Source organism: Brassica napus, chromosome C6 (genome assembly GCF_020379485.1).
Source record: "Brassica napus cultivar Da-Ae chromosome C6, Da-Ae, whole genome shotgun sequence".
Taxonomy (NCBI): domain Eukaryota; kingdom Viridiplantae; phylum Streptophyta; class Magnoliopsida; order Brassicales; family Brassicaceae; genus Brassica; species Brassica napus.
In genome coordinates, this window is record NC_063449.1 from 25,343,762 (window position 1) to 25,368,753 (window position 24,992).

At 38.0% G+C, this 24,992-nt stretch overlaps 5 protein-coding genes and 1 long non-coding RNA gene across 12 annotated transcripts; 4 read left to right on the forward strand and 2 right to left on the reverse strand.

Annotated features, from left to right (window-relative positions):
* Positions 1-1,588: 1,588 nt before the first annotated feature.
* On the forward strand, positions 1,589-3,304 carry LOC106390543 (CDP-diacylglycerol--glycerol-3-phosphate 3-phosphatidyltransferase 2-like). Its single transcript, XM_048760803.1, has 6 exons — positions 1,589-1,967; positions 2,046-2,143; positions 2,214-2,264; positions 2,338-2,451; positions 2,533-2,589; positions 2,681-3,304. Exons 1-6 carry the CDS (start codon positions 1,808-1,810, stop codon positions 2,882-2,884), a joined length of 684 nt encoding a protein of 227 aa, XP_048616760.1. The 5' UTR covers positions 1,589-1,807; the 3' UTR covers positions 2,885-3,304.
* Positions 3,260-7,090, reverse strand: LOC106390542 (227 kDa spindle- and centromere-associated protein-like). Of its 2 annotated transcripts, none has more exons than XM_013831036.3 (5): positions 6,913-7,090; positions 6,079-6,372; positions 4,184-5,996; positions 3,887-4,093; positions 3,260-3,772 (listed from the first exon to the last, which is right to left on the reverse strand). In XM_013831036.3, the coding sequence occupies exons 2-5, from the start codon at positions 6,327-6,329 to the stop codon at positions 3,470-3,472; spliced, it is 2,574 nt and encodes an 857-aa protein (XP_013686490.2). In that variant the 5' UTR covers positions 6,330-6,372; positions 6,913-7,090; the 3' UTR covers positions 3,260-3,469. The 2 variants fall into 2 exon arrangements, with proteins under 2 accessions (XP_013686490.2, XP_048616759.1); XM_048760802.1 differs by lacking the exon at positions 6,913-7,090 and adding an exon at positions 6,771-6,788.
* A 2,126-nt stretch (positions 7,091-9,216) lies between these two features.
* On the forward strand, positions 9,217-11,258 carry LOC106421927. Its single transcript, XR_001284283.3, has 3 exons — positions 9,217-9,773; positions 10,305-10,762; positions 10,919-11,258. It is a non-coding gene; the product is annotated as an uncharacterized LOC106421927 (long non-coding RNA).
* A 3,800-nt stretch (positions 11,259-15,058) lies between these two features.
* Positions 15,059-21,512, forward strand: LOC106453481. 6 transcript variants are annotated; one of them, XM_048760805.1, is made up of 14 exons: positions 15,060-15,421; positions 15,726-15,800; positions 15,862-16,794; positions 16,890-17,020; positions 17,248-18,173; positions 18,449-19,194; positions 19,266-19,328; positions 19,400-19,471; positions 19,536-19,631; positions 19,728-19,808; positions 19,892-19,984; positions 20,227-20,489; positions 20,557-20,641; positions 20,711-21,512. In XM_048760805.1, the coding sequence occupies exons 6-14, from the start codon at positions 19,000-19,002 to the stop codon at positions 21,356-21,358; spliced, it is 1,596 nt and encodes a 531-aa protein (XP_048616762.1). In that variant the 5' UTR covers positions 15,060-15,421; positions 15,726-15,800; positions 15,862-16,794; positions 16,890-17,020; positions 17,248-18,173; positions 18,449-18,999; the 3' UTR covers positions 21,359-21,512. The 6 variants fall into 6 exon arrangements, with proteins under 6 accessions (XP_048616766.1, XP_048616762.1, XP_048616761.1 ...); XM_048760809.1 differs by having other exon boundaries at positions 15,059-15,421; positions 15,862-17,020; positions 19,901-19,984; XM_048760804.1 differs by lacking the exon at positions 16,890-17,020 and having other exon boundaries at positions 15,862-15,939; positions 17,248-19,194.
* Positions 16,978-18,553, forward strand: LOC125588428. The gene is made up of 3 exons (XM_048759767.1): positions 16,978-17,020; positions 17,248-18,173; positions 18,449-18,553. The coding sequence occupies exons 1-3, from the start codon at positions 16,978-16,980 to the stop codon at positions 18,551-18,553; spliced, it is 1,074 nt and encodes a 357-aa protein (XP_048615724.1).
* Positions 21,513-22,820: 1,308 nt separating the features above from the next.
* On the reverse strand, positions 22,821-23,396 carry LOC125588429. Its single transcript, XM_048759768.1, has one exon. It carries the CDS (start codon positions 23,394-23,396, stop codon positions 22,821-22,823), a length of 576 nt encoding a protein of 191 aa, XP_048615725.1.
* Positions 23,397-24,992: the final 1,596 nt, after the last annotated feature.

Sequence of the window (24,992 nt, forward strand, 5' to 3'; positions counted from 1 at the left end):
ATTCACTCATCCATAACTCCTCCATCTACAAATTCTACTTCCAAAATTCACCCAAAAATATTCTCGCGAAAACTATCTCCACACATGATAATTATTTGGCTACACAAATATATGATATTGCTCATCTGGATGTTTTTCTATTATTATTATTTTGCCTAGTATCATACTGAAAGTGTTGAATATTAATATTCTACATATATATCTACAAACTGATACTAACTAACAAATTCTGTCAATGATCATGTATATCCATCAAAAACTTATCAAAAAAAAAAATCTTATTTGTACATCACCAACATATCTACAAAAATGTTGACCACTAATAGACTCTCCGCTAAGTGAATACGTGCACCAAATTTAAAACAATATCCAATATAAATACATGGATATCAAAATAAAAAGAAATTTATATTTTATTTTATACATATTTGTGTATATTGCAGTATAAATAATGATGAACAAAATATGTTAGGGTGCATATAAACAACTAACTTATGCATACCATTAAGTGTTAGCTAAAGCTATTACATTTAGTTGCTTCTCAATTATTTATCAATCGGTTCCCATCATAAGAAAATATATATTTTTTTTTGTAAATTTAGATACCAAATCATGTAAAATCGTCTTATCTTTGAAAGTGTTTAAAAATTAAAATGTCAAATTCATAATGTATATCTTAGTGTAACACACTCTTGATTATTTATTGTGTTTCTAAATCTTGGTATATATTAAGAAGAAATCTATTTTTTTGTATGATAATTCTATTTAGTATAGTAAATATGTTTGGATAATTATCTTTTATCATATCATTATTTTCATTTTAGTAGCATACAATTTTTTTGATCAGGAAAAAGTAGCATACAAATTTAATATGGTCTAAATTTTCTGAATTATTTAAAAGTATACCATGAGAAATTGAGAATGATGGATGTAAACGGTTGGCCACATATAGCAAGATATTGATGCAAATTTCTCCAAAAAAAAAGATATTTTATGAGTAAAAGATATTTCCATTCATTATTTTATTTTTTCAATTATCTGAGTTACTTTAACTAATCAAATCCATATTAGTATATGCGAGCAATGTCACATTACATAGCATGATAATTTACAATATATAAGAAAATGTTAGGTGGTTATGTGTTTTATAAAAGATTAATTTTTTTTTGTTAATGGTTAATTATGCTCTTACAAACTATGAGAAATATTACAAGACGATTCTACAGCCGACAATTTTATCTGCCTTATGAGGATTCACGCATGACTGCATCATCCTGAACCGTCCTATGATGTTCATATCTGACGGTACTCCTTGCACCATGCCGAAGATCTCATGTATGATTTTCTCCATAAATCTGCATAATTCGTTTTTTCCGGAATTCGAAACTCAGATCTCTTGGTGTAGAAGCATTCCCTTAGTCGAACCACCAGACTAAGGGGCTTCCCAAATTAATTTCTGAACACTTAAACTGATTTTTAAAAAAGTTGGTTAGAAAATATCGTTTCATTTATACTTAATTTGTCGACTAGACAAATATATAAACGCCAGTTAAACCGATTTTTAGAACACTAAAAATTTATAACAAACTCAAATAGAAGTCGACACTATTAGGTGCCATCAGATTCAAAATAACAAAATCGTCGATTTACGGCGCACGATACGTTGGTGCACGTTAGCGTAACTCCAAACTGCATTATCATTGGCCGTTATGCGTTGAACAAAGGCTTAGGGTTCCGGACTCAGCGGAGGTGTCGCCACCGCTTCTCAATCACCGGAGAAAGGCGGATCGTCGAACTTACAGATCAGATGGGCCAAGAAGACGCCGCGACGGTGGATCAGAACGGTTGTAATGGTGGCGAAGATTCTTCCCTCCACAATCCCACGCCACAGCTATCTTCCAAAGTGCTTACATTGCCCACCGTATTAACCCTTGGCCGTGTAGCCGCCGTTCCGATCCTCGTCGCGTGTACGTTTAATCATCAGATCTAAACGAAAGTCTCAGACTTTTGATTAATAATCTGAATTCCTCTGTTTTTGAATGTAGCTTTCTACGTTGATTGCTGGTGGGGGAGAACTGCCACAACGAGTATCTTCATTGCAGCAGCCTTTACAGATTGGCTTGACGGGTACATTGCGAGAAAGGTACTTCCTACCCTTTTTCATGTTATATGAGGTGGAAGCTTGACGGTGAGATGTTGTTGTGTTATTTCAGATGAGATTAGGATCTGCGTTTGGTGCTTTTTTGGATCCAGTTGCAGATAAGGTGAGCAGAAGAAAGTCTCTTCCTTTATCTTCATCACAAGATCATCTTTCTGATTGAAGTTATGGATATGCAGCTTATGGTAGCAGCAACATTGATATTGCTGTGCACTAAACCCATGGACGCCCTTGTCTTGGGACCAGTTCCATGGTTAGTGACTGTACCTTCAATTGCCATCATAGGTAGAGAGGTAAGGTATAGCAAGTTTACTGTATGTTGCACTTACCAGCTCTTGGTTTCTAAGCTATTCGGTAATACTTTTCATTTCTAGATTACTATGTCAGCAGTAAGAGAGTGGGCTGCATCTCAAAACGGAAAGCTTTCCAAGGTAAAAGTGATAAAATTCATTCTCTGGGAGCTCTTTCTTTTTGTTACTGTTTTTACTTTACTCATGTAAATGGAATTGATAATGTTCTTAGGCTGTTGCTGTAAATAGCTTGGGAAAGTGGAAAACTGCAACGCAGATGATAGCGCTGACCATACTGCTTGCAAGCCGGGATAGCAGTTTAGAGAGGCTATTACCGCCGGGTATTGGGTTGCTCTATGTATCTGCAGGTCTCTCTATATTGTCTTTAGTTGTTTATATGAGACAGATTGTGAGAGTACTGCTAAAGAAGAAGTAGCGAGATTGCTTTTCTGGCTTTTGCGTTCAGTACATACACATAGAATGGAAGACTTGCCCAGTGTCATTTTACCTCTCTTCTTATTGAAGAAAGCACATAGTGCTTTAGTTCTTTTTTCAACTTTGGGTACTGCGATCATACTCGGCTTCGTTTGTATAAGCTCTCTGAATCACGCTGCTCCTGGCTCGCCGCGCACTGAGTCTTACTGAAGCAGCAAGCACAAACTTTTGGACAATGAAGGAGAAAAGCAAGCAGGTGCAGTTTCATTCTAGTTGGAGACTTGCTTGGTCTCATGAAGATAATGAAACAGAACAGTTGTTGCATGTGTCATGTAGATGCTTTTTCAATCTTTACCTGATATGTACTATAAACATATATAAAAACAAATCTTTGATATAATATCTCAGTGGCTTCGTTTCATGTATCTTTGTGATAAGCAAATCCAAAAGCAAAAGCCAAAAAAAAAAGATGAACAAATCATATCTATAAACCCCAAAGAATGACTAATCATCATCGAAAATGATGATGCAGGTGTAAAGGAAAAAAAAAAACAAATCCCAGACGACTCAACAGAAAACACTCTTCTTAATACTTGAAATCAGGGCTTGAGAAGATGTTGACATGCTTGCTTCCGATTGTGTCTTGTAGTATTGTGATCTCCCCTTCTTTCTCTAACACTTTCTCCTCCAATCTATCTATAGTCCCTCTCAACGTCTCGTTCTCTGAGCTCAACAGCATGTTCTTCTCACAGCTTTGTCTCAACTCTCTCCATATCTGGTCTCTTTCATCAGTCACTTTTGGTAACACTGATTTCAAGCTTGTTATGTCTTTCACAGCTTCCTGTAGATTTAACTCGAGCCGGTTTATGTTTTCTTCTTTCTTCAACATCTGTTGTCAAAACGATCAAAGTTAAGTAGTTAGTTACATTAGCTGGAAAATAGTTTCTTCATTCCAGGAGCCACACAAAACACACAAACATAGGACGTATTGGTATTATTATACCTGGAGCTTGAGGTCTTTCAGTTCGTGAGTCTTCACTGATAGGTTGTCTAAAGTGTTTTGAACCTCACATCTCAGAATCTCATTGCCTCGTACTGCTGCTGCTACTTCGGCTTGCAGCTGTTCAATTTCTTGTTCCTTGGAATACAGTTTCTCCCGTAATAAACTTGTGATTAGGGTCTCAGCTCTTAGTTCTGCTCGAAGGTTTTCCTACATGAGATTAAGCTAAACGTTAGCAAAGACATAAATGAGAACGCATTAGAGAAAAATACGAAAATAAACATTTATTTCGAGACTCACTTCAACTGTTTGGTTTCTTTGTTCCTTAGGCCTACCAGTACTTGAACAAGATGATTCTGAATTTGAAGCCACCACACTGGCTACTGTTTGCAAACTAATCTTCAGGTTTTCAGTTCCACGCCTTATTCCATGGACTTTCATTTCAGATTCAATCATAAACTGCTCGCTTAACCCATCCTTCATCGAACTTGTATCCTGGCAGGTTTCAGTAAACTGATTTAGCTTCCCTTTGATGAATTTCAGTAACTTGTAGCACAAGTGGTTGCTCTCATTTAACATTGGAAGCCCTTGGTCTTGCAAGTAGCAGATACGCATCTTCAACTCATTCTCTAGCTTAAGCGTTGTAATGTCTGTCTCTTCGCCGTTTCCTTTCAATCGATTCAGCAGACAGATATTCTCCTGGCGAAGAGAGTCAGTTTCAAGCTTCATTGATTCAACTTCCTTTCTAAGTGAAAGCTCGATCCCTGTCAACCTTATCTGCTCCACCTGCAACTTCTTCACCAGTTGGTCCAGTTTCTCTGACGGTTGCTTCTTACTCTCCTCGGAAACCCCATCTCGAAGCCCCTCGATTGTCTTCTCTTGTTCTTTGCAGGTTCTCAGAAACTTCGCAACAGATTTGTGCAACTCCTTGCATTCTTGATCCTTCTCTTCAAAGTTCCTTCTTAAAAAATCAATATCTTCTGTAGCACCTGCGTAGCTCTCTTTGACCTGGGAGAGAGTTTGCTTGAGATACGAGTTCTCATCATGCAACTCATCTGCTGCCGTGGTCAGCTCTGCAACTCTTCTCTCCAAATGTGTGATCATGCCTTTGCTCTCCGTCTCGTTTTCATGGAAAGACGATAGCTCTCTCTGAAGTGAGACATTCTGCTCAGCGAGCTCTCTGACACGCTCCAGCATCTTCCTCTCTTCAAGCTGGAATTTCTCAAGCTTTGAAGTCCACTCGCCTGACCTTCTATCAAGCTCTTTCTCCAATCCAGCCTGCAACTCGCTCCTCTCTCTCTCTATTCTCTGTATATTCAAGTCCCAATCTGACTTCACCACCCTCATTTCTTCCCTGGCAGAAGCTCTCTCAGTCATTTGTGAGCGCAAAAGATTTACATTCTCAAATGCCAACTTGAGCCTCTCATCTTCGAGTTTTCTAATCGCCCCAACCAAAGATGAGACATCAAAATCACAGTCAGAAAGGCATCTCTGCTGCTCCATTTCTTCAGAGAACAGTGTCACTCTCTTCTCAGCTTCTTTAATTTTCATTTCCAGCTCTGAGTCAATATGATTTTGCTGATGCTTTCCATAGCCATGCGCATGATATTCCTTCACAGCTTCATAACGTTGAGCAGTGACATCTGAGCGTGAGTCAAAAGTTCTATCACGGGATCCACCGTAGACATCTTGAATAGTGATGGGTTCATGATTTGACTTGCCATGAGTCTCAGAGAGTCTTTCAATGACATTTCTTGCAAGCGAACGAGGCGATCCATGCCTCGATCCATTCTCCACACGGTCAGTGGAAGCTAAACGATGGCGGGTGCCTTTAGCTTCCCTAAACGAATGTGACTTCCTTTTGTCATTGAGATTGTTTGATGGAGATGTACAGTGGACTCGGGGTGGAAGCCTCCTTCGGTTAATGCTGCTAGAGACATCACTGCGTGAAGAAGTACTCTTTTGCTTGCACTGTTCTAAATGCTCTTCTCCATCAATATAACGGTCCAGAACTTTACTAGAGAGATTACTAGAACATGTAGACGAACTCCCAGATGAATCTTGTTGGACTTCAAACTGCCTCTCTCTAACTTGTCTTTCTGGAGTGAAACATCTGCCACATAATTTTCATTGCTATTAACAACAGCTAAACATGTTGAATCAAAAGAATCTGAATAGGAAGATCAAAAGCATACCGAGATGAATGATTCCGCCGCCTATCCTGGCTTAGCTCATTGGTGGAAGATTCTCCAAACTTATCAAAAGTGAAACCTGCTGAGGACAAGGAAAGGCTTCGTCTAAGAGCTGGACCACCGGAAGCCTCGCCTTGTGAGTTAGCACTATCGAACTCTTGTTCAGTCTGATTACTAGCTTGGGCTCTCATCTTGCTATCCGCTGTTTTCTCACCATTACCAGACGAAGATCTAAAGAAGAAGAACTTCTTCATTGATGTTTTCTCCAGTCAAAAGAAGATGCTAACACAACGGCACCTGGAATCAAAAGGATTGAAAGATCACATTTTGCAGGAAAGAAGTGTTCTTGCATAGATAATCAAACATTACAACTACTACTCAGAGATACAAAAACTCAAGACTTGATCATAGTAAACATGGAGTGAGGCCTAACTAAAAGACCAAACTACCCTTAGCATGTTCAAATCAGAAGGAGATGCTAACACTACTGCAGGTGGAATCAAAACATAATAAAACCAAATCAAATGATTGAAAGATCACATTTTGCAGCCAAAAAGAGTGTTCTTGCGAGCAATTTGCATAGATAAATCATAAACATCGAGTGATGCCTAACTAAAAGACGAAACTACCCCTAACATCTTCAAAGCTATACCTAAAACCCTAGACACATGGAGAATCAAGGCACGAAATGGAACCTGAAACCTAGCCTGCGGAGAAACTGATGAAGAAGAAAAACGAAACAACTTTTAGGCAAATTGCTTTATCAAAGAAACACAAAGAATCGCTTAATTTTTCAAAATTGAAAAAAGAGAGGATCTTGGGGATTTATGGGCTTACCATAAACACCGATCTTTCGAAATTCGAACGGAGAAGAAACCGAAACGCAGATTTAGTAACGGCGTTAGATAACGTCGATTTGATCTGAACGAAGTGAGAGCGAGAGAGAGAGTGCGTCGTTTGACGAGGAAGAAGAATCGAAACGGCTATCTCTACTTTTGGTGGTGTGTGACTGTAATAAAGAGTATCAGTGGAGGGTATTTAAGTCAAACATTTGAATTATTTCGTTGCGCGGAAAAGCACATTGGAGAGGAGGAGCGTGGTTTATCATTTTGTTCTACTTTTATTTAATTAATTAAAAGTGTGTTCAAGGTTTTTTTTCTTAAACAAAATGTTTACAGGTTTGACTGGTGTCTATAAGTAAATATATATATATATATATATATGATTTTTAAGCTATAAGAGGTAAAATTATACGATTGGAATATTGTGAATATAAAAAGGTAATGATAAGATACACATTGTTTGTATTTTGGTTGATGATCTTTAAAACATATAAAAGATAACCATATGATATGAGTTGTTTTCTATTGAGAAGTTAATTACTATATATAAGAAAACCAAAAATGATAAAAATTTACGAGAAATTTCCTTATATAGTCTTTTTAGTTTATTTTCACAAAAACAGATTTCAAAGAAGAAAATGACCAAAATAAGTTTTATTAAACGGTAAATATGCATTTATACCAAAGGGTTAACTAATATAGACTTAGGGTTTATATTTAAGGAGTAGAGTTTTGGGTTTAGGGTTTCAAATTTTTAAAAATAAAAAATAAATATTGAAATTTTCAAAACAAAAAAGTTCTATTTTGGTCATTTTATTTTTTGAGTGTTATTTTTGTGACAAAAATTTAAAAAGGTCTATTCGAGAGATTTGTCCAAAATTTTATTTTTACTATATGTTTAAAATTAAAATGAGAATAGTTTTTCTCTTCTTTTATAGTAGTTCAAAGCATTTAAGCAATATAACAAATTATTCGGACACGTATGTAAACATGCTATTTCAAAACATGACATGAAATATTATATAATTATGGCTTTTATATAATGGCTATATATAAAGGTATTATCAATAATGTGGCACGCAAAATGTGTTATATAGCTATTATGGTTAAAAATTATAGATATCCACTATCATGAATTTATGTATCAAAAATTCAAAACTAAGCTTCAAATGACTATCAGTTACATATTATGAATATCTGATTTTTCAGTTTGATTTGCTTTGAAATTTTTTATGATATTTTCAAATATCTACGGATATTTCATCCACTATGTTCAATACTAGTAAATTTAGAAAAACTATAGAAATTTGTTTTTAATTTTTTTACATAGTAAAAAATAAAAATAACAATTACTGAAACTATATGTTCCATAAACTTTATAAAACACAAATTTAAGAAAATTTTTGTTGTTTTTATAAATATTTATATCTCTCTCTTAATTTAAAAATTATAATTAATTTTAATATGTTACAATAATAATTATATAAAATAATATACTAAAACTTATATTTAATTATAGCTATATATCTATTTATATAAAAGTCAGAACAAATTGGATATTCGACTTTGAAAATTTTAATATTTTTGATTTTTTCTTTTTTTCAATAGATGTTGATTTTTAATATTTGTTCTGTTTCGAAAATTATGGATACTCAGATTTTTTGGATCGGATCAAAAAGAATGACAAATCAAATAAAAATTAATGGATAAAATGACAAGTCCTAACCGACTGAATGGTTATATTGAATCTAGGTTGCATATTCTGATGTTGCCTACTAAATGTGACTTCTCTGATGGAACCTTTGCTCAAAATTGTGTTAAAATGAAAACATAAATAATAATCAGTGCCAGCTTAAGGTGGCAGGGCAAGCAGTCTACACAGGATCCGCTTAAAATCATTTTTTTTTTCTGGTAATATAAAGGGCCCATATTTTTTTTCTTTTTGACATCAAGGGCCTAATATTTTTTTTTGTTCACTTTCAAATTTACACAATAAAAAAATATATAAAATGCAAACAAATCAGTAAATTCAGATAAGTTGATATATATATATATATAATAATAATAATGTTTGATAAGAAAATTAAAATAAATTAATTATAGGGGGTGCTAATTTTTTTTGCCCAAAGGTCCTTTATATTGTTAAACCGGCTTTGATAATAACTGGTTAAGAAAAAAAAATATAAACAATAATTTATCATATAATTTTTTAATTAATAAAAAATGTATTAATAAGTAATTACAAAATGTTTATGTACAAATACGCCGCGCGCAGTAGAAACATCTAGTTTTTCTAAATTATGAGAAAGAAAAACATTTATTCGCAGCGTCCAAAAATCCAAATTGTAATTTAATTTTTCTTGGATTTATCTATCGTCAATTGTTCACTGATTCACTCTTTATTCCGTATCGGTTCCACTCGGGAAAACCAACAACAGTCTTTCGGTTCTGGCTGGGTCATACCTGACGGTTTGATGTCTATGGCGCATATTCTGGTGGTGTCGTTTTCAACATAACGGCGCCGTTTTAAACTTAACCGGAGTAGTCTTTAACCATAATCTCAAACTTCTACTTGCGTAGTTTCCTTTTTCTCGCGAACGGAAACACCGACGCCGTGATGACGGAGTCCACTCCCACGATCACTCCGTCTCCCCCCGTCCCGGCGTCGAGATTGAGCCAACTGACGGAATCGCTCAAGCTCGAGCACCAGCTCCTCCGTGCACGGTTCGAGCAATACAAGAAGACGGTCCGTTCCAATCACCGTTCCATGGAGAAAGAGGTCTCTAGGAGATTTGGCTGATAACAATTGGTCCAAAAGAGGTCCTTGTTTCTCGATAGCAAGGTCTCAAACGAAAGGTTGATAATTGAGCGATCACAAGAATAAGCTTGGATCTCATTTGATCTTTGGATATTGCTTTTGCCGAGTTTGATAGTTACTACATAAGACTTTGGATCTCACTGATTGTTGAATCTTCAAGTATATATATATATATATATATATATATATATATATATATTCAAATCGAGGGAGTGTACTAGATAAGATTAAGCACTATACTTAAGTCACTAAGCTAATTTAGTTATATATACTTTCAATGGATATTAGAGAGGACCCAATATTCAGAACAGTTACATGTTCTTCCTAGTTTACATTGTCTTTGGCAATTTAGTTACTACATAAGATTAAGTACTACACTTTGGTTATCGATCATTGTTGAATGTTCAAGTGGATAGAGGGCATGCAATGTAGTCTACTGAAATCGAGAGCCCTCCTATATTCAGAGGATTTGCATTTTCTTCCTAATTTATTATTCTTTGGGGATGTTTCTGTGATTCTGTCCCCTCTAGTTACGGGTATAGTTAACATGACATGTATGTTATTTTCAGGTTTTATTTGAACTACAGCCGTGGGATGCTTTAGTTCATCAGTTTAAACAAGAATTTTGCAAGTTATATGGCATGACAATGGAGTCGTTACTGAACATCTACTTACAAGCAGGCTTGTCTGCACTGAAAGCTCCGCATCCATCAAATCTCTATTAAAAACTTGATGTTTTTAATGTCTATTTAAAATAAAAGAAGAGAATAAAGTAGAGGTTAAAATTAATGACCATAGTGTGACTCTTATTCTGGTCTGAGTTTGTACCTTGACATGACCGAAATATGGTTTTGAAGAAGGTTGTACCAAGGAGGACCCGCTCTCACAAGAGAGCTAACGGAAGCTAGCTTTGCCTTTACCGTACTCTAAGAAGCACCATTCAAAGCTTGTTTGCTATATTTCCAAAGAGCTAATGGACACAGAGAATCCACAGGTGTTTCCCAATGGCTACGTCTACAGCACCAAGGTTTTGATTTTCTTCTTGTTGTACAACTCCTATTGATTTTTGTCTGTTGTTTTGATCTAGATAGTGACATTAGTCGTCTTATCATAACAGTTGAAAGATTTTAAAAATTTGGATTACTTACTCTTGCTTTTGCATTAATGGGTCATGTACTTGCAGGCTCTCAAGGAAATGGCGGACAAGAGCGGAGGTGAAGTAAAATGTACAAGGACAGGGCTTATCTGCAAATACACGGACTTAGTTAAGGCATATATATATATATATCATGAACCTAGTTGCTCATAATCCTCACTTTCGTTTGCTTTAATATGAACTGATGACAACAGAAGTGAGGTCAGTATTCAGACCAAAACGAAATGAATTTCCAACTTTCTCCATTGCTAGCTCCTGTAAATATGCATTTACAAATAAACTTTGCATTCTAGAAAAAAGTTATTTCTTTTGTATCTCAGGTTATGTACTCATTTCAATTCTATAACAATGTTCTAGTCAGCACTGATTTAGTGGAAGTATGTTCGGTAGCACTCCGTATGAACCAACTGATCTCTTACCATCTGTCTTCCAAGTCTAAACCTTTGTGATGCTTCGAGTTTCTTCAAAACACCCTATAAACCTTTATCCAAAACCTACATTCAGTTCATTATGTGGCAATTAGTTGAGTCGGCAATTAGTTGAGTCAAACTTTCTTTAGTACCTTGATGCAAAACCAGAAACACTATGATCCTCAATTAACCTGCTAATATGAGACAAGGCCTCCAGGAAGTCGAGCTAGTCGGCCATCATTTTGTTCAGGCTCTTTTGAAAAGTTATTCAGCTCTGAGAACCATTATATACTGTTAATACGTTCATGATCAGCCTCAAAAAGATGGTGAAAGAGACTAACTAGTTTGATCTGAGCACCTTGAGGAGAGGTATAAGTATAACATAGAAGACAGTAGCAAGTAGATGTGCCCAAACACAAAACGGAGAGAACTCATAACTAATGACAATGGAAGTAAACCTCTGATGGTTCATGCTAATGGAATCTTAAAAAAAAAATCATATCCAAGAAACTGATTTGAAATTGATTACATGTACATGTTAAAATGGGTAAGCCTAGTCCAAATCTATTATCTGTAAATGGATTTAGTCCTAAATATGTTAGATCGAATGAGTCAAATGGTTATAGATAGCGGATCCATGTGGCTAATAAAGTAACAGACTTTTTAACAACTTACAATAACTACCAATACCATTAGCATCGCAGATTTATCATCAGCATCATCAAGCTATCACCACCACCAGCATTAATTATCATCATCACCACCAACACAATTTATTAACATCAACACCGCCATAACCACCATTGTCATTCGTGATCATTATAATTACTATCATCACAATCACCATTATCTTAGTTTTTTTAATATATATTATTAAATATCCGCTTAACCGGGAAATTCAGTTACGCATAAAAACTCGCTTTAAACAAAATATCCCAATTTAATTCTGATACAAACTAGCTTCGTCCGCCCACTAAACCCTGCACATTCCACTAGCTGTCTTTGGAGTCATTAGGAATCAAAAGCCGTTCTCAACTCTCGATGATTACCACGTGAAAGTGAGGTTCTCCTAGTTTTCTAGGATGCCGAGATTTTCTGTCTTGTCTACGGTGTAGTTAGTTTCCGATGAACTCCACGAAACTTGTAACTGTCACCGTCTATGAGGCGCTCGACGAACAATAGAGGAGTGTTTCAAGTACTTACCACGAACAAGCCGAGTACACAACGTCACGGAATGTTCGAAACACCTCCCAAATTGAGCAAGCACTCGCCATCATCATTCACATTTCCTTAGTCATCATCTTCTCCATCATCGTTCACATTTCCTTAATGTTCCTTTTCTATAAACATACTACAATATGTAATGTCTGGAAATTTACATCAAGTGGCTCAAATTTAAATGTATAAACTGAATTGTGTTTTTAAGGTGGTAATTCGGAAATAATTGTTGTGCACTGTGTCTATTCAGTATTGTCCAGTTGATGGTGGGTTTTACACCCCATTTTCCCCTTCAACAGTCCATCATATATAAATAAGTACTACTAATTATTTTGCAATCTAGTGAATGCATGTTTGGGTATTTTCATTACATTAAGTGGCTCAAATTTGAATGTGTACTTAAAATTTGTAAGTTTAAACTTTCATTGAGTGGTTCTAGTTTAATTACGTATTTAGGTGCTTTAAATTTGTGTTCAGGTAGTTCGAAGTTAGTTTTTTTTTCCAAGTTCTAATGTAATTGCGTATTTAGATGCTTAAATTTGAAATGTGTAATCCAGTGGTTCTAGTTTAATTTCTGACATGGTTTTATTTTTCTTATCTTCACCAATCTATATTATGTTTAGTACACTAAGGGCCTGGTGTAACCGAATCGGCTGCGGGTGTTTACCATTTTAAGCGTTACTAAGATATTTGTACGACTAGTACATCGGTTAGAAATTGATGTGTTTGCGAGATACTTATGAATTGCTAACTACCAAACGCATCAGTGGTTAAATAATAAATTAAAAATATTTAAATTTTATATTATAATAAAATATAAAAATTCATATTATTATAATAAATATAAAATTTATATTTATAAATTATACTATTACATTTTAAAAATATATATATATATATATTTTTTTTTGTTTTAAATTTTATAGTATAAATTAAAATATAATATATATATATATACACACATATATATAGTAGTATTACTGTTATTTCAATTTTAAGATTTAATTGAATATTTTATATTTATATTTATATAGCTTTTTGGAAAAAAAATTACTTTTTTACCTTTCCGCAATGTTCGCAACTGCAAATGCTAGCTGTAACCCACCTTTTGAATTCAAGTAGTTTAGAGCGGTTTGAAACGATTTTTTACATGTGATTGTTTCGAAACGCCAGCAACTGCTAACGACCGCAAAAATCGGATGCTAGCGGGAAAACTACTCATGCTCTAGGTACATAACAATCCACTAAATTTTGTTTCTAAGTTTCTCTCTTTTTTTTTTAATATTTACTAGATCTTCACCCGTGCAACCGCAATATCTTCATATATTCTTAATATTCACTATGTTTTTAAATGTTTATATAACTTTCCCAAATAAAATAATGTTATATTTTATATATTGGTCATTCAATCAAACTAATATGACTTTCCTATTATTAGTCATCTTCCCTCATCTTCCTTTTTGACGTCTAATCTAAGAATCGATTCTCCAAATCTAGGAAATATAACTAATAATGTGCAGCTCTTATATGAAATAAGACAATTGTTGATAGTATATTAATATCATTATATAATCTCATTCCTATCAATGCACAAGAGTTTAGGTGTTTTATTCAAACAAAAGTTAGTTATAAATAGAAGGGAATATATAATAGAACTAAATATATTGTTAGGATTTTATTATGTAAATACCAAAAAAAATGTAGACCACCTTTTTAAGGAGGTCCATTTTGAAATATCACACATTAAAAAAATCATGACTTCTATTTTAATAGATAAGATGTTTAAAAAAAACATATTTATTATTCACCATCTTCATCTTCTCCAAATGTTTAATGTGAATGTGATAATATATCTCATGTCAAAGATAGCAGTATTGCAATTCATGGCATACATCATTTAAAACAATGTTGTTAATTTTCAGGAATATATGAATCGAACAATATGTATGAATATATTGAATTCAATTTTTGGTAGAAACATGTACATGGTGTCAATATTAATCAAGGTTGTTAATCTTTTACATCTACATCAGTACATAGTGTAAAATTTACTTGGATGTGTAAACTCAAGGAAATGAAGAAGACACATGAATTATATGACTCTAGATCAGGTTTCAAAGATCAAATTATATGACAATGTTCAGTTACAAAAATAATAATTATATGACAATGTTTATCACATCGAAGACACTTGCACTATATGACTCTAGATCAAGTTTCAAAGATCAAATTATATGGCAATGTTCATCGCGTACGTTTTATATAAAGTGTGACAATGCATGTTTTATTGGGTGAATATAAATATAAAGGTATATAAAATCTTCCATAGCTATTTATATTGTGGGGTATCATTAATATAGATAATACCATTAATAATAGGAAAATAAAATATTATGAATAAACACTTCCTAAATTCATGGATGAGAATAAATAAGGGAATTGGAATCTTGTTAGGATTTTATAGCATGATTATCGCAGGTTTTAGGGGTGTACTTAGAATAATTAGTAATTAAAAAAAAAGAAAAATAGATATTAAAACAACAAATGTATCTTAATTAGGGGAAGCAAGGAACGTCTCTTGTTGGACACGCGTTGAGTTTTGGTTTATCTCCATGTCTCTCTCGACTGTTGAATCACGAAGTCGGTTGATCTTCTCCACCATTCAAGGCTCCGACTCTCTCTGTGGCTCTCAACTCCCACCGATCCTTCCTCTCTCCGCTGCGCCGCTTGTGGCTGCCATCGTAACTTCCACCACCGGAATCGCCGCCGTCTCAGTCGCTTCACCACGTCCTCATCAATCGCCGCCATCGATCGTTCGTCTTACTCTTATTGAAAGCGTTGCTAGATGGCGTTTTTGCTAAACAACATCTCAATTGCATCTCACCTCCGATCTTCTTCTCAGGTTCCAACAGATTTGAATTTTCGTTTGAATTTTAATTTGGGTTGGGGTCTCCTTCTGTGTCTAATGAATGTAATCACGAAGTTGACATGGTCGTCTTGTTTCAGCTCTTGGCTGAGAATGATGCTCATATAGTTTAGGTTTGATGACATTAGTATTTTGTTTTGAATTGGATAGCATTACTCATGAGTAAAACTTAGTTTCTGGGGAAATATCTCTACTAATTGTGTTTAGTTTTTGTGATTTTGCTTCACTTTGATGTCTGACTGAATCTCTTCTTTGTTGTGATTCATCTGTGTTCTTGTAGGGATCTTTTAAGGAGGAGACAAGATGAGATTGGTCAAGTGTTGGTTCTGCTCTTCTACGATATATCCAGGACATGGTATAATCAAAAATCTGTTTCATAACTTGTTGATAGGATTATAATTGTGTGTGGTTGATAGGATTATAATTGCACTGTGGAGTTCTTTGCATCACCTTTCTTGGCTTCACGAGAAGCAGCTTCTTTGAGTTTCAAGAATGTAAGAGACAAATTCTCTATGTTTCTTTGATTTTGTGTCAAAATGTTTTTGTCTCTTGATTGCTTCGTTATCATATTTGTCTTAGATAATGGTCTGGTTGATTCTGCTCTTGTTTAGTTGTTTTAAAAGATTCTGATTGAGCTGATAACGGTTGCTAAGTAACTAAAACGCCTCTGTGTAAAACTGATAGTTTAGAATTTTGGTAGATAGATGTATAGAGTTCTTTTTGTTTCCATCTCTTATACTCGGCTTTGTTCATATAACATCTGTTGCACAAGTAATTGTTCCCATCAGTTGCGGTCTCGGTTCTTTTGATCATTAAGGATATGAAATAGATTAGATGAGGTTGTCTTTGCTGGGGATATTTTACTGATGCTTTTTGTTTGATAAGAAAAATTAAAAAAAATTTGATGTTTACTTTAAAAAAAAAAAAATTAAGAACCTTTTGTTAAGAGACCTGCATTGGAGCAAGTAAATTTGTGGGTCTCTTGATCCAGTCTGTTAATTCACTTTTACAATTAAAAAGTATTAAAAATTAAATAAGAGACCCATTTAGGATATGTGGGTTAATGATGTTCTTATGATGCAAATGCATAAAATAATATAAATAATTTTTTAAGGAAAGATCTATTTTAAAATAGAGTCATTAACATATATGGTCACATTGTGTGACTTTATTACATGGGAGAGCACTTAGTGCTACTGAGGCACTTTTTCACGGTTGAAGACTCTGCTGCCCTCAAAAAAGCGTAACCAAGCATGGACATTTGTGTAATTGTGCTTTCAGTAACTGGTTGGTCTGGTTTGTAATTTGAAATTCAAAAAAAACAGGTGTGTTGAAGCCGGACGCAAACCGTAAGTTAATTTAGTTTTTGTATAAACCTACGGGCCCGTGTTATTTTACCAAGGGTTTCCGGTTAGTTTTTTTTACACGGTTTTTTCTGTAAAAGTAAAACGCGAAGGCGAGGACGGAGATAGGCAACGATTTGGTTTTTTTGCGGCGGGCGGTCTAACGGGGTTCAGAAAATCTAGAGGAGGATGTCGTCGCGAAAGAAGAGGGTTGCAAAGTCTGGGGGGAAAGGTGATTTTTTGTGACTAGCCGCGACTTCGATTTTAGGGATTAGGGTTTCTTATTTGGGTCGATTTTAGTAGATTTTCTAATTGTTACGGGCTGTTGTTAGCAATAGGTGCATTGGTGTTAATAGGTTTGGTTGTTTTATTTAATTTTAGAGTGTGATTGTGTTTTTACTTGTTTTGCATCTTCTAACCGTTTGGTTTCTGGCATTTGCTTTTGTGGTCTCTTTGTAGAGATAGGGCATCCAGAAGAGGTGGTGGGGAATCAGAAGTTACCATCTCGATTATTTGTGACTGACAGATATCCGAGCAAACGCGTCAATTTGAATGCTTCACTGGAGTACCTTTTACTGGTTAGAGATGTGTTGGAAGGGACCGACGAAATGGAGAGGCTGCTAGGGTCTTGCTTTGGAGCTCTATTTAGGTTGCCGGTGAGGAGGTGTGCTTTCTCTGCGAAGTTAGTTCACGGTTTGCTAACGAGGCAGCTTGTAACAAAGAAAAGGTTAGAGTTGTGGCCTGTTTTTGGAGGTGACCCTATGAGATTTTCACTGGCCGAATTTGGGCATGTGACGGGTCTTCCGTGTGGAGAGTTTGAAGAGGGGTACGTGGTTGACGACAAGGCGCGGCAACCCAAAGGAGATTATGTTTTTTGGGACAGACTTTTGGGTGCAGGTAGGCGTGACATAACAATCGCAGAAGTGGCTGCAATGATTGCAGGTGATAAGGAGATGCCACCGACTCAGAAGCTGAAGTTGTGTTTGATAATCATAGTTGATGGAATTTTGCTGGCTACAAATCAGGAACCCAAGCCGTATGTGAAGCATGTTAAGCGTCTAGAGAAGCTCGATCGATTCCTTTCATTTCAGTGGGGCCGGGAGTCGTTTTGGTGGACTATAAGCAGCATGATTCCGCCGGCAAAGGTGATTGGTAAATGCGACGATCCGAACGGTGTATTCTGTAGGAAGCTTCGGCAAGAGACCAAAGTCCTGGCCGGGTTCCCTTGGGCATTGCAGCTGTGGGCATTTGAAGTGATACCAGGCTTAATTGCTCGCCTTGGGGGGAAGGACGAGCAGACATTGCTGACTTATGGCGGGGAGAAGCTTCCTCAACACACGGGGTTGGGCTTGGTGGATGTGCTACACGCTGAGCATGACCCAAAAGTTAGTGGGTCGTTAATATTTGTTGGTTGGTTGTGTGGACGCTGATGTTGGATAGCATTTGTAAATTGTACGACTGTACGACTGAGTACGAATTACGAAATGGATAGTACGCAGTAGCGTACATGTGTGCTTGTTTATTGGATAACGTCTGTATGGACAACTATGTATAATGTTTGTATGGACAACTATGTATAATTGTACAAATGTACTTTTCTTTGTTTAGTGTTTTTCCATGGACGACTATGTATAATGTCTGTATGTTTGATTGGTTCCAGGTAACGGTGCAGCCGATGTATGAACCTGGGGGTGATAAAGAGGACGGTTGGGGGGAGTTTGACTGTGAGATATTGGACAGGAAAGTGGCGTACATGGTTGGCTAAGTGAAGGCTGGGCATAAATTCAGCAAAGGCGAGTGGGTGGGTGGTGACGCGGAGGAGCCAATCTACAATCACGAAGAAGCAACAAAGGACAAGAAGAGGAAGCCATCTAGGGGTCCAAGCAGAGAACAAGAAGGTCCTGCGCTGAAGCAACGGAGGCTTAGTAGGTTTTTCAGCAGGAAAGTGCCTGGCGGAGGACATGATGTTGCAGAATTGCAGGCTAAAGTTGAACAATTAAGCAAAGGGTTTGCGAGTTTGGAGAAGGTAGTTGGGAAGCAGGCTAGGTTGTTGAAGAAACTATTGGCGAAGAGGAAATCCAAGTTTTCTAACAGTAAATTGAGTGGTCTCGGATTGAAGAGGAGGGAGGGCAGGCGTGGGGGCACGAAGCCAAAAAAGTTGTTTGACGGATTGGTTCTGATTGTAGCAGCGATGAGGATGGAGACGACCGTATGAAGGATACTGCTCCCTTGCAGGATGGCCCAGGCCTGGAGGGGATGGAACCAGAATTGGTGGCAGACCCGTCTGGCAAGAAGGAACAAGATGTTGTTCCACTAGAAGCGGTATACAACGGGGGTGTGGACAAAGAGGGTACAATGATATTTTTTGGGAGCGGGAGCAACACTTTCTACGTAACTGAAGATGAGGTATTGAATAACGAAGCCTTATGTGGGGAGGGAGTTGTAGCAAATGCTCACCCACTGTCATATGTTAGCAGGATGATGATGTTGGTTCCTTAAGAGGAGATGACGGGGATGGTGGAGGTATTGGCACTGAAGAGGTAAGTTGATTGTTTTTAAGGTCATCGTTGGAGTGTTTTTTCGTTCTAATAATGGGTGTTTTATTGAGCAGGATTTTGGTGAACTAAATAAACTCGTGGGAGTTATCACAAGGGATGCTTTGATTACTTCCCCCGTTCAGAAGGTGAGTTTGGTTAGTTGGTGTGGGTTTTACTTTAAGATATGGATGTAAGTGCGATTACTTGTAGGTGTGTGAGGACCATACATTAGGAAAGGAGCCTGAATCTAAGGAGAAGTCAGCTGCAGAAGAAAAGGGAGATGTGGGAGAAACGGAGGTTGAGAAGGTAAAAATATTTTGTTATGAATGTGTACATGTGTACGAATACGAATGGCGAACATTTGGTGGTTGATCTTCATCTGTTTGTTTACGTGTGATGCAGGTGACAATTCATCAGGAGAAGGATGAAGCCATAGAGGAGGAAGCTGTTAAGGAGGGGCGCTTTAAGGAGAAGGAGGATGGTGTAAGTGAACTCAGGAAGAGGATATGTGTACAATATGGGGGAGTTGCACTTTTGTTGCGGTTGTTGAGTTTTTTTTGGGCCAGGCATTGCAGGGTATTGAAGATGTTGGTGGGAGCGAGGGATTAGTAAATGTCGCTGATGAGGAGAAGGGAGATGTTACGGGGACAACATGCGAGGTAAGCATCAGTACTATTGTGTTGTAAACTTTATAGGCTATACTAGTGCACAAAGTTTTTTAGGTTGCGTAAGGAACACAGTAAAATAATTGAAGGTGTGGTTAAGGTGTAGTAGTTGTACACGTGGGTAAGGTGTAGTAGTTGTACATGTGGATCATGTCTAATATGCGTACAGGTGTACATTGGTAGGTATGTGTTGTTGAGGTTATAACTGAAATGTGTTTGGGTGTTGCTATGTTGAGGTGGGTGCGCCTGATGGGGTTGAAGGTGGAAACGAGGATGAAAGTGCTGAGGATAAGATGTTGGCAAGAGAGGAAACTATGGTGGAGTTAAGTGATTCTTCTCCATGCCCTAGGAGTGAGAAGCATAAGCCAGTTGAGAAGGAAGCCGACTTGGCGGCCCTTTTGTTGGCTAAGGAACGATTTACGATGGATAAACTCGTTCCTGAGGTGGAGGATACTTATTATGCTTTCTTTGAAAGTGTTTTGGTTGCGAATCCTAAAGTGTAAGTAACATATTCATCTGATTTGAAAGCGGGATGATGTTGCTAATTTTTAGGTGTCTTCTTGCAGGCTCCATCTTAATGCAGGGGGCTATAATCTGGAAAATCAGTTTTTCCTGGACTTGGCGGCTCTTCGGAAATGGGTGTCAACAGAGGTATAAAATTATTGTAGTTTTTGTTTATGTGAAATGTTTTGCAAATATGATTTTGTTGATTTGCTGCAGCATATGGAAGCATTGATAGATTACGTGGGGGTGAGGCATGACGAAAGGCTGAGACAGAGGCGATGCATTTTCCTTAAGCCATGGTTTGTAGCCCATCTGCATGGGAAAGCGCATTCTTTCAATGCTGCAAAGTTCAACAAAGGAAGGGTGGTTGGTGATGGCAGGCTGTCATCCTTCTTAACAAAGGAAGGAAAGAGATGGGGAGAGGATGTGGACACGTTGTACACTCCTATGATTTGGGATGGGAACCATTGGGTTGGGCTGTGCATTAGTTTGACTGATTGGAGGGTACTGGTGCTTGATCCTAACCCTAAACTGAAGGATATGGGAGCAATGCGTGGTTTGTTGGATTCAGTAGCACAGATGCTTCCGTATTTGGTAGAGAAGGTATGTCCACCACCAGCGGAAGGGGCGTACAATTATGAACGTTTTGCAGTGGAAAGAATGGGGGGGAGTTACGAGAATAGGCGGAGTGGTGATTGTGGGCCTGTTGCTATAAAGTTCATGGAGCTCCATGCTTTAGGAAACCCACACCCAAGGATGGATGGCTTGACGGATGATCTAGTGGACCTGATTAGGAAGCAGTTTGCGATGGACCTGTACAAGGACTGGGTTGTTCCTCTTTATATAGGTGATGAGATGAACTGAAAAGCTTGGTTGGTTTTATTTTGTTGTTATTGGTTGGATGATATGGACGTGTAAGGGTACGTGTTGGATTTATATAATTATGTTGAATTTATATATTTATGATATGAATGTTGGATTTATATAATTTTGTTGGATTTGGGTTATCTGTTGGTTTTGTTTGGAGGTGTATGTGGTCGTACAGGTGTGCCTTGACATTGATTGAACATGTGGATAAGGTGTCTAAACTAAAACCAATGTCGTTTGTAGTAGCAAGCAAATTAAGTTGTACAGGTTGATTAAGTTTAGACAGGCTAAGATGTATCAACATATCAAATTGAGTCTACCAATGTGTCTTTTCATGGGTTTTTCACGTGGGTTAAGTCTAGACAGGTGAAGATGCCAAGTGAAGATGCCAAGTGTTAGACATTTAGCACAATTCCGGTTATCCGGATGGATAGTAGGGTAACTGGTACGTGTGTACACATCTAGTAGATATCCAGGTGGACATGTATTGGGTTAAGGAAAGTGCACATGGATAATAGGGTAACCAGTAGAGGTTTAGTCCCTGGATGAACAAAGTGGATTACGTTTAGGCAGTTAAAACTGATGCCCTTTGTACTAGCAATCTAATTGAGTTCTACAAAGTTCATTGATGGTGAGACCGAGCACGCATGGACATGGTTTCTTGCTATGGCTTTTCATTGGTTGTACAGGTGGATTAAGTTTAAAGCGATGCAGATGTGTAATATGAGGCAATTTAAGTAGTAAACCAATATGCCTTTTCATTGGTTGTATAGGTGGATTAAGTTTTGACAGGTGAAGACGCCAAATGTACAGGTGGATTAAGTTTAGACAGGTGTACACATTTAATAGATATCCAGTTGGACATGAAATCGTGTTGAGGTGTAGACCCTAGATGAACTAAGTAATGCGCGGACTAGAAAAGAAGTAGTGAAAGTTGTACCGAACGCAAAACACCCAATACATACATGTTCAATTGTTATTACATCCCAAAAACTAAAACCACAAAAAGGATCCTCTTGGGGGGGGGGGGGTGAATGCGCTATCCAAAAGGTAATTTCCGGTGGATATAGGGTTCACCCCAGTCAGATGGGGATAATCCAGTTGGTTCTGTTGTGACCGGTACGGCCACATCGCCCACATTTGTTAGGAATATTTTCTTTTTGGGGGCTGCAAGACAAAGCGAAAGATTATTATATGAGTGAAAGGCAAGGATTGATGCAATAGGAAGCATAGGAAAGAAAGATTACTGGGATCTCTCCTTTTGATGCAACGCGCTTATCTTTGGGGCGTCCAGATGGTCGGCGAGTCTGGGGGGGGAGCATTGTGATCGAATCAGCTACTGGGTGATCTCCCAAGGGGGCCTCAGGGTATATGACTCCTGCATAGGTGTCGATCCATGACTGTGTCTTGTAGCAATCTCCAAAAAGTTGGGCATAGGGGAGACCAATGTAGTCCGCAGCTAACAGAGCATGGCCGCAAGGGATTTTGAGTTCTGGAACACTTGGCAAGTACAGACTTTTGTTTCCAGAGAGACAGTGTTTGCATGACCGAACAGCCCCCTAACTTGATAGCTCCAATCGGTGATGTTTGCAATTTTACTGCCTTTAGTGAGCCTAATATGTGTCTGCATCACCTTCTCGACCTCCGGTGTGACAAAACTGCGGCATTTAGCTGATTTTGTTCTTCTCGCAGAGAACCAACGAGTTAACATTCGCTGAATAAACATGAACAACTCGATGATAGGTGAAGTCCTAGACTTGGTAAGAGCATGGTTGAGCTGCTCAGCAATGTTGCTGGTGAGAAGGTTGTAACGATTGCCGGGGAAGTAAGTCCTAGACCATTTGGACGTACCAATGCCTTCAAGGTAAGTGGCGCAGGCTGCATTGGCTTGCCTGATCTTCCCAAAACAGAGATCGAAATCTTTGCGGTGGTAAGAGAATGCAGCCTCACAAACCATCTTTGCTAAGCCTTTGTTCTTGTATCGCGACACAACATTCCGCATCAAATGGACAATGCAAGCTCCGTGATGGGACATGGGGAAGACTTCTCACAGGGCTTTTAGAATGGATGAATGGCGGTCAGAGATAATGGAGAGAGCAGTAAAGTCAGCAATTATCCTTTCAACCTTAGAAAGAAACCAGGTCCATGCGTGCTCGGTCTCACCATCAACAACCGCGAAAGCCAAAGGGAACACTTGGAAATTTGCGTCTTGACCGCTAGCAGTGAGTAGTACCCCCTTGTATTTGCCGGATAGATGAGTCCCATCAATAATGAGGACATGGCGTAGACGGCGGAACCCCTGAATAGATGCAGCAAAAGAGAGGAAGGCATATAGGAAGCGTGTGTTACCTTCAATATCCTGCTCAGTATCTATAGCAGTAACAGTACCGGGATTGGTAGCTTTGAGACGCTCAAAATAGGACTCAAGGTTTAGAAAAGAATCCTCCGCGTTCCCGACAGTATCATCAATAGCTTGTCCCTTTTCCCTGTGGCATTTCATATAGGAAGCAGAGATGCGGAGATCTTCCAAAAGAAGCTGCTGCAGCTGCATAGATTTAGGACCGTTGCTGGGTTCGCTGTAGCGGGAACAGTAATCATGTGCGATAACTTTTGAAGTGGTTTTTTCCTGTAAATGTTGCGGGTATCGATGGTGCAGCAGTGATTAGGCTGGGCCTTTTTGATAGTGTAGTAGCCACAATTTGTAAGCTCTTTCGCTAGTATGCGCCAATCGCAATGAGTATCATAACAGCTTAGAACAAAGGAACGTCTGGTGGTGAGGGATTGCCTAAAATGAAACTGCTGCTTGATTGCGTAGATAGCAAGGCCAATTTGACAGTCCTGCTTGGTTGCATAGAGTTTTCCAACAAATGGTTCGTCATCACTATCGTCGAGATTCAAGTCAGGCACATCTTCGGCTTCGTATGAAAGGTCATCGAAGAGTGGGGGGGTGTCAAATTCCTCGTCGCTGATCTCTGATAGTGGCCTAGTCTCGCGCGTCGGAGGGGGTATGGGGGGGGATGGGGGGGGGGGGGGGTTGGTGGACAATGGGGATGGCGTACCCCTGGACGTAGAAGGTTATTGTACAAGTGGACGTTTGTGCGCCGATGTTGTGGTGTTTGTACACCTGGACGCATAGGGGTGTTGTACATATGGGCCTTTAGATGGAATGTCCGAAGTTGTCCCCGTGTACAACGGATTGGGTAGTACATGTGGAAAACTAAGAACGCCGGTTTCTTTAGGTTCAAACTTCGAATCGGAAGTGCTGGTCCCTTGAATGATGTGTGGAGCAGTTTTTGGTACATGGATGCCAACCATGACTTCAGCTATATCAGAACCGCCAAGGTTTTTGTCGATCAAAGGGTCCCAGAAGTCGTGATCATAGCCACGAGGTTGGACATTTTCAAAGTCAGGAGGCAGTTCACTCTCTGAAACGTTCTCCTCTTCCTCTTCTTCGGTCTTCCAGCTGTCAGGAATGTTATATGGGTCTTCGTTGAACATCTCTTCTAGCTTCTCGTCACCACATGAAACAGTTTCGTCGATAACTGAAAAGCGAAAGTTCTTAGATGGGGCTGGTGTGCTGGTGTGCTTGGTAGGGATATCTTCGAGGACATCAGCGTCAGGGAAAAGAGAG

Bases quoted from the DNA above. Each gene is read 5' to 3' on its own strand.
- LOC106390543 (XM_048760803.1), top strand. From the start codon at position 1,808: ATGGGCCAAGAAGACGCCGCGACGGTGGATCAGAACGGTTGTAATGGT. The intron at 2,452-2,532 runs GTAAGGTATAGC...TTTCATTTCTAG, and splicing joins TTGCCATCATAGGTAGAGAG to ATTACTATGTCAGCAGTAAG. The intron at 2,590-2,680 runs GTAAAAGTGATA...TAATGTTCTTAG, and splicing joins AAAACGGAAAGCTTTCCAAG to GCTGTTGCTGTAAATAGCTT.
- LOC106390542 (XM_013831036.3), bottom strand. From the start codon at position 6,329: ATGAAGAAGTTCTTCTTCTTTAGATCTTCGTCTGGTAATGGTGAGAAA. The intron at 4,094-4,183 runs GTGAGTCTCGAA...AATCTCATGTAG, and splicing joins AAAGAAACCAAACAGTTGAA to GAAAACCTTCGAGCAGAACT. The intron at 3,773-3,886 runs GTATAATAATAC...TTTTGACAACAG, and splicing joins TGAAAGACCTCAAGCTCCAG to ATGTTGAAGAAAGAAGAAAA.
- LOC125588428 (XM_048759767.1), top strand. From the start codon at position 16,978: ATGTCGTCGCGAAAGAAGAGGGTTGCAAAGTCTGGGGGGAAAG. The intron at 17,021-17,247 runs GTGATTTTTTGT...GTCTCTTTGTAG, and splicing joins TGCAAAGTCTGGGGGGAAAG to AGATAGGGCATCCAGAAGAG. The intron at 18,174-18,448 runs GTTAGTGGGTCG...GATTGGTTCCAG, and splicing joins ACGCTGAGCATGACCCAAAA to GTAACGGTGCAGCCGATGTA.
- LOC106453481 (XM_048760805.1), top strand. From the start codon at position 19,000: ATGAAGGATACTGCTCCCTTGCAGGATGGCCCAGGCCTGGAGGGGATG. The intron at 19,632-19,727 runs GTAAAAATATTT...CGTGTGATGCAG, and splicing joins GAGAAACGGAGGTTGAGAAG to GTGACAATTCATCAGGAGAA. The intron at 19,985-20,226 runs GTAAGCATCAGT...TGCTATGTTGAG, and splicing joins TTACGGGGACAACATGCGAG to GTGGGTGCGCCTGATGGGGT.
- LOC125588429 (XM_048759768.1), bottom strand. From the start codon at position 23,396: ATGTCCCATCACGGAGCTTGCATTGTCCATTTGATGCGGAATGTTGTG.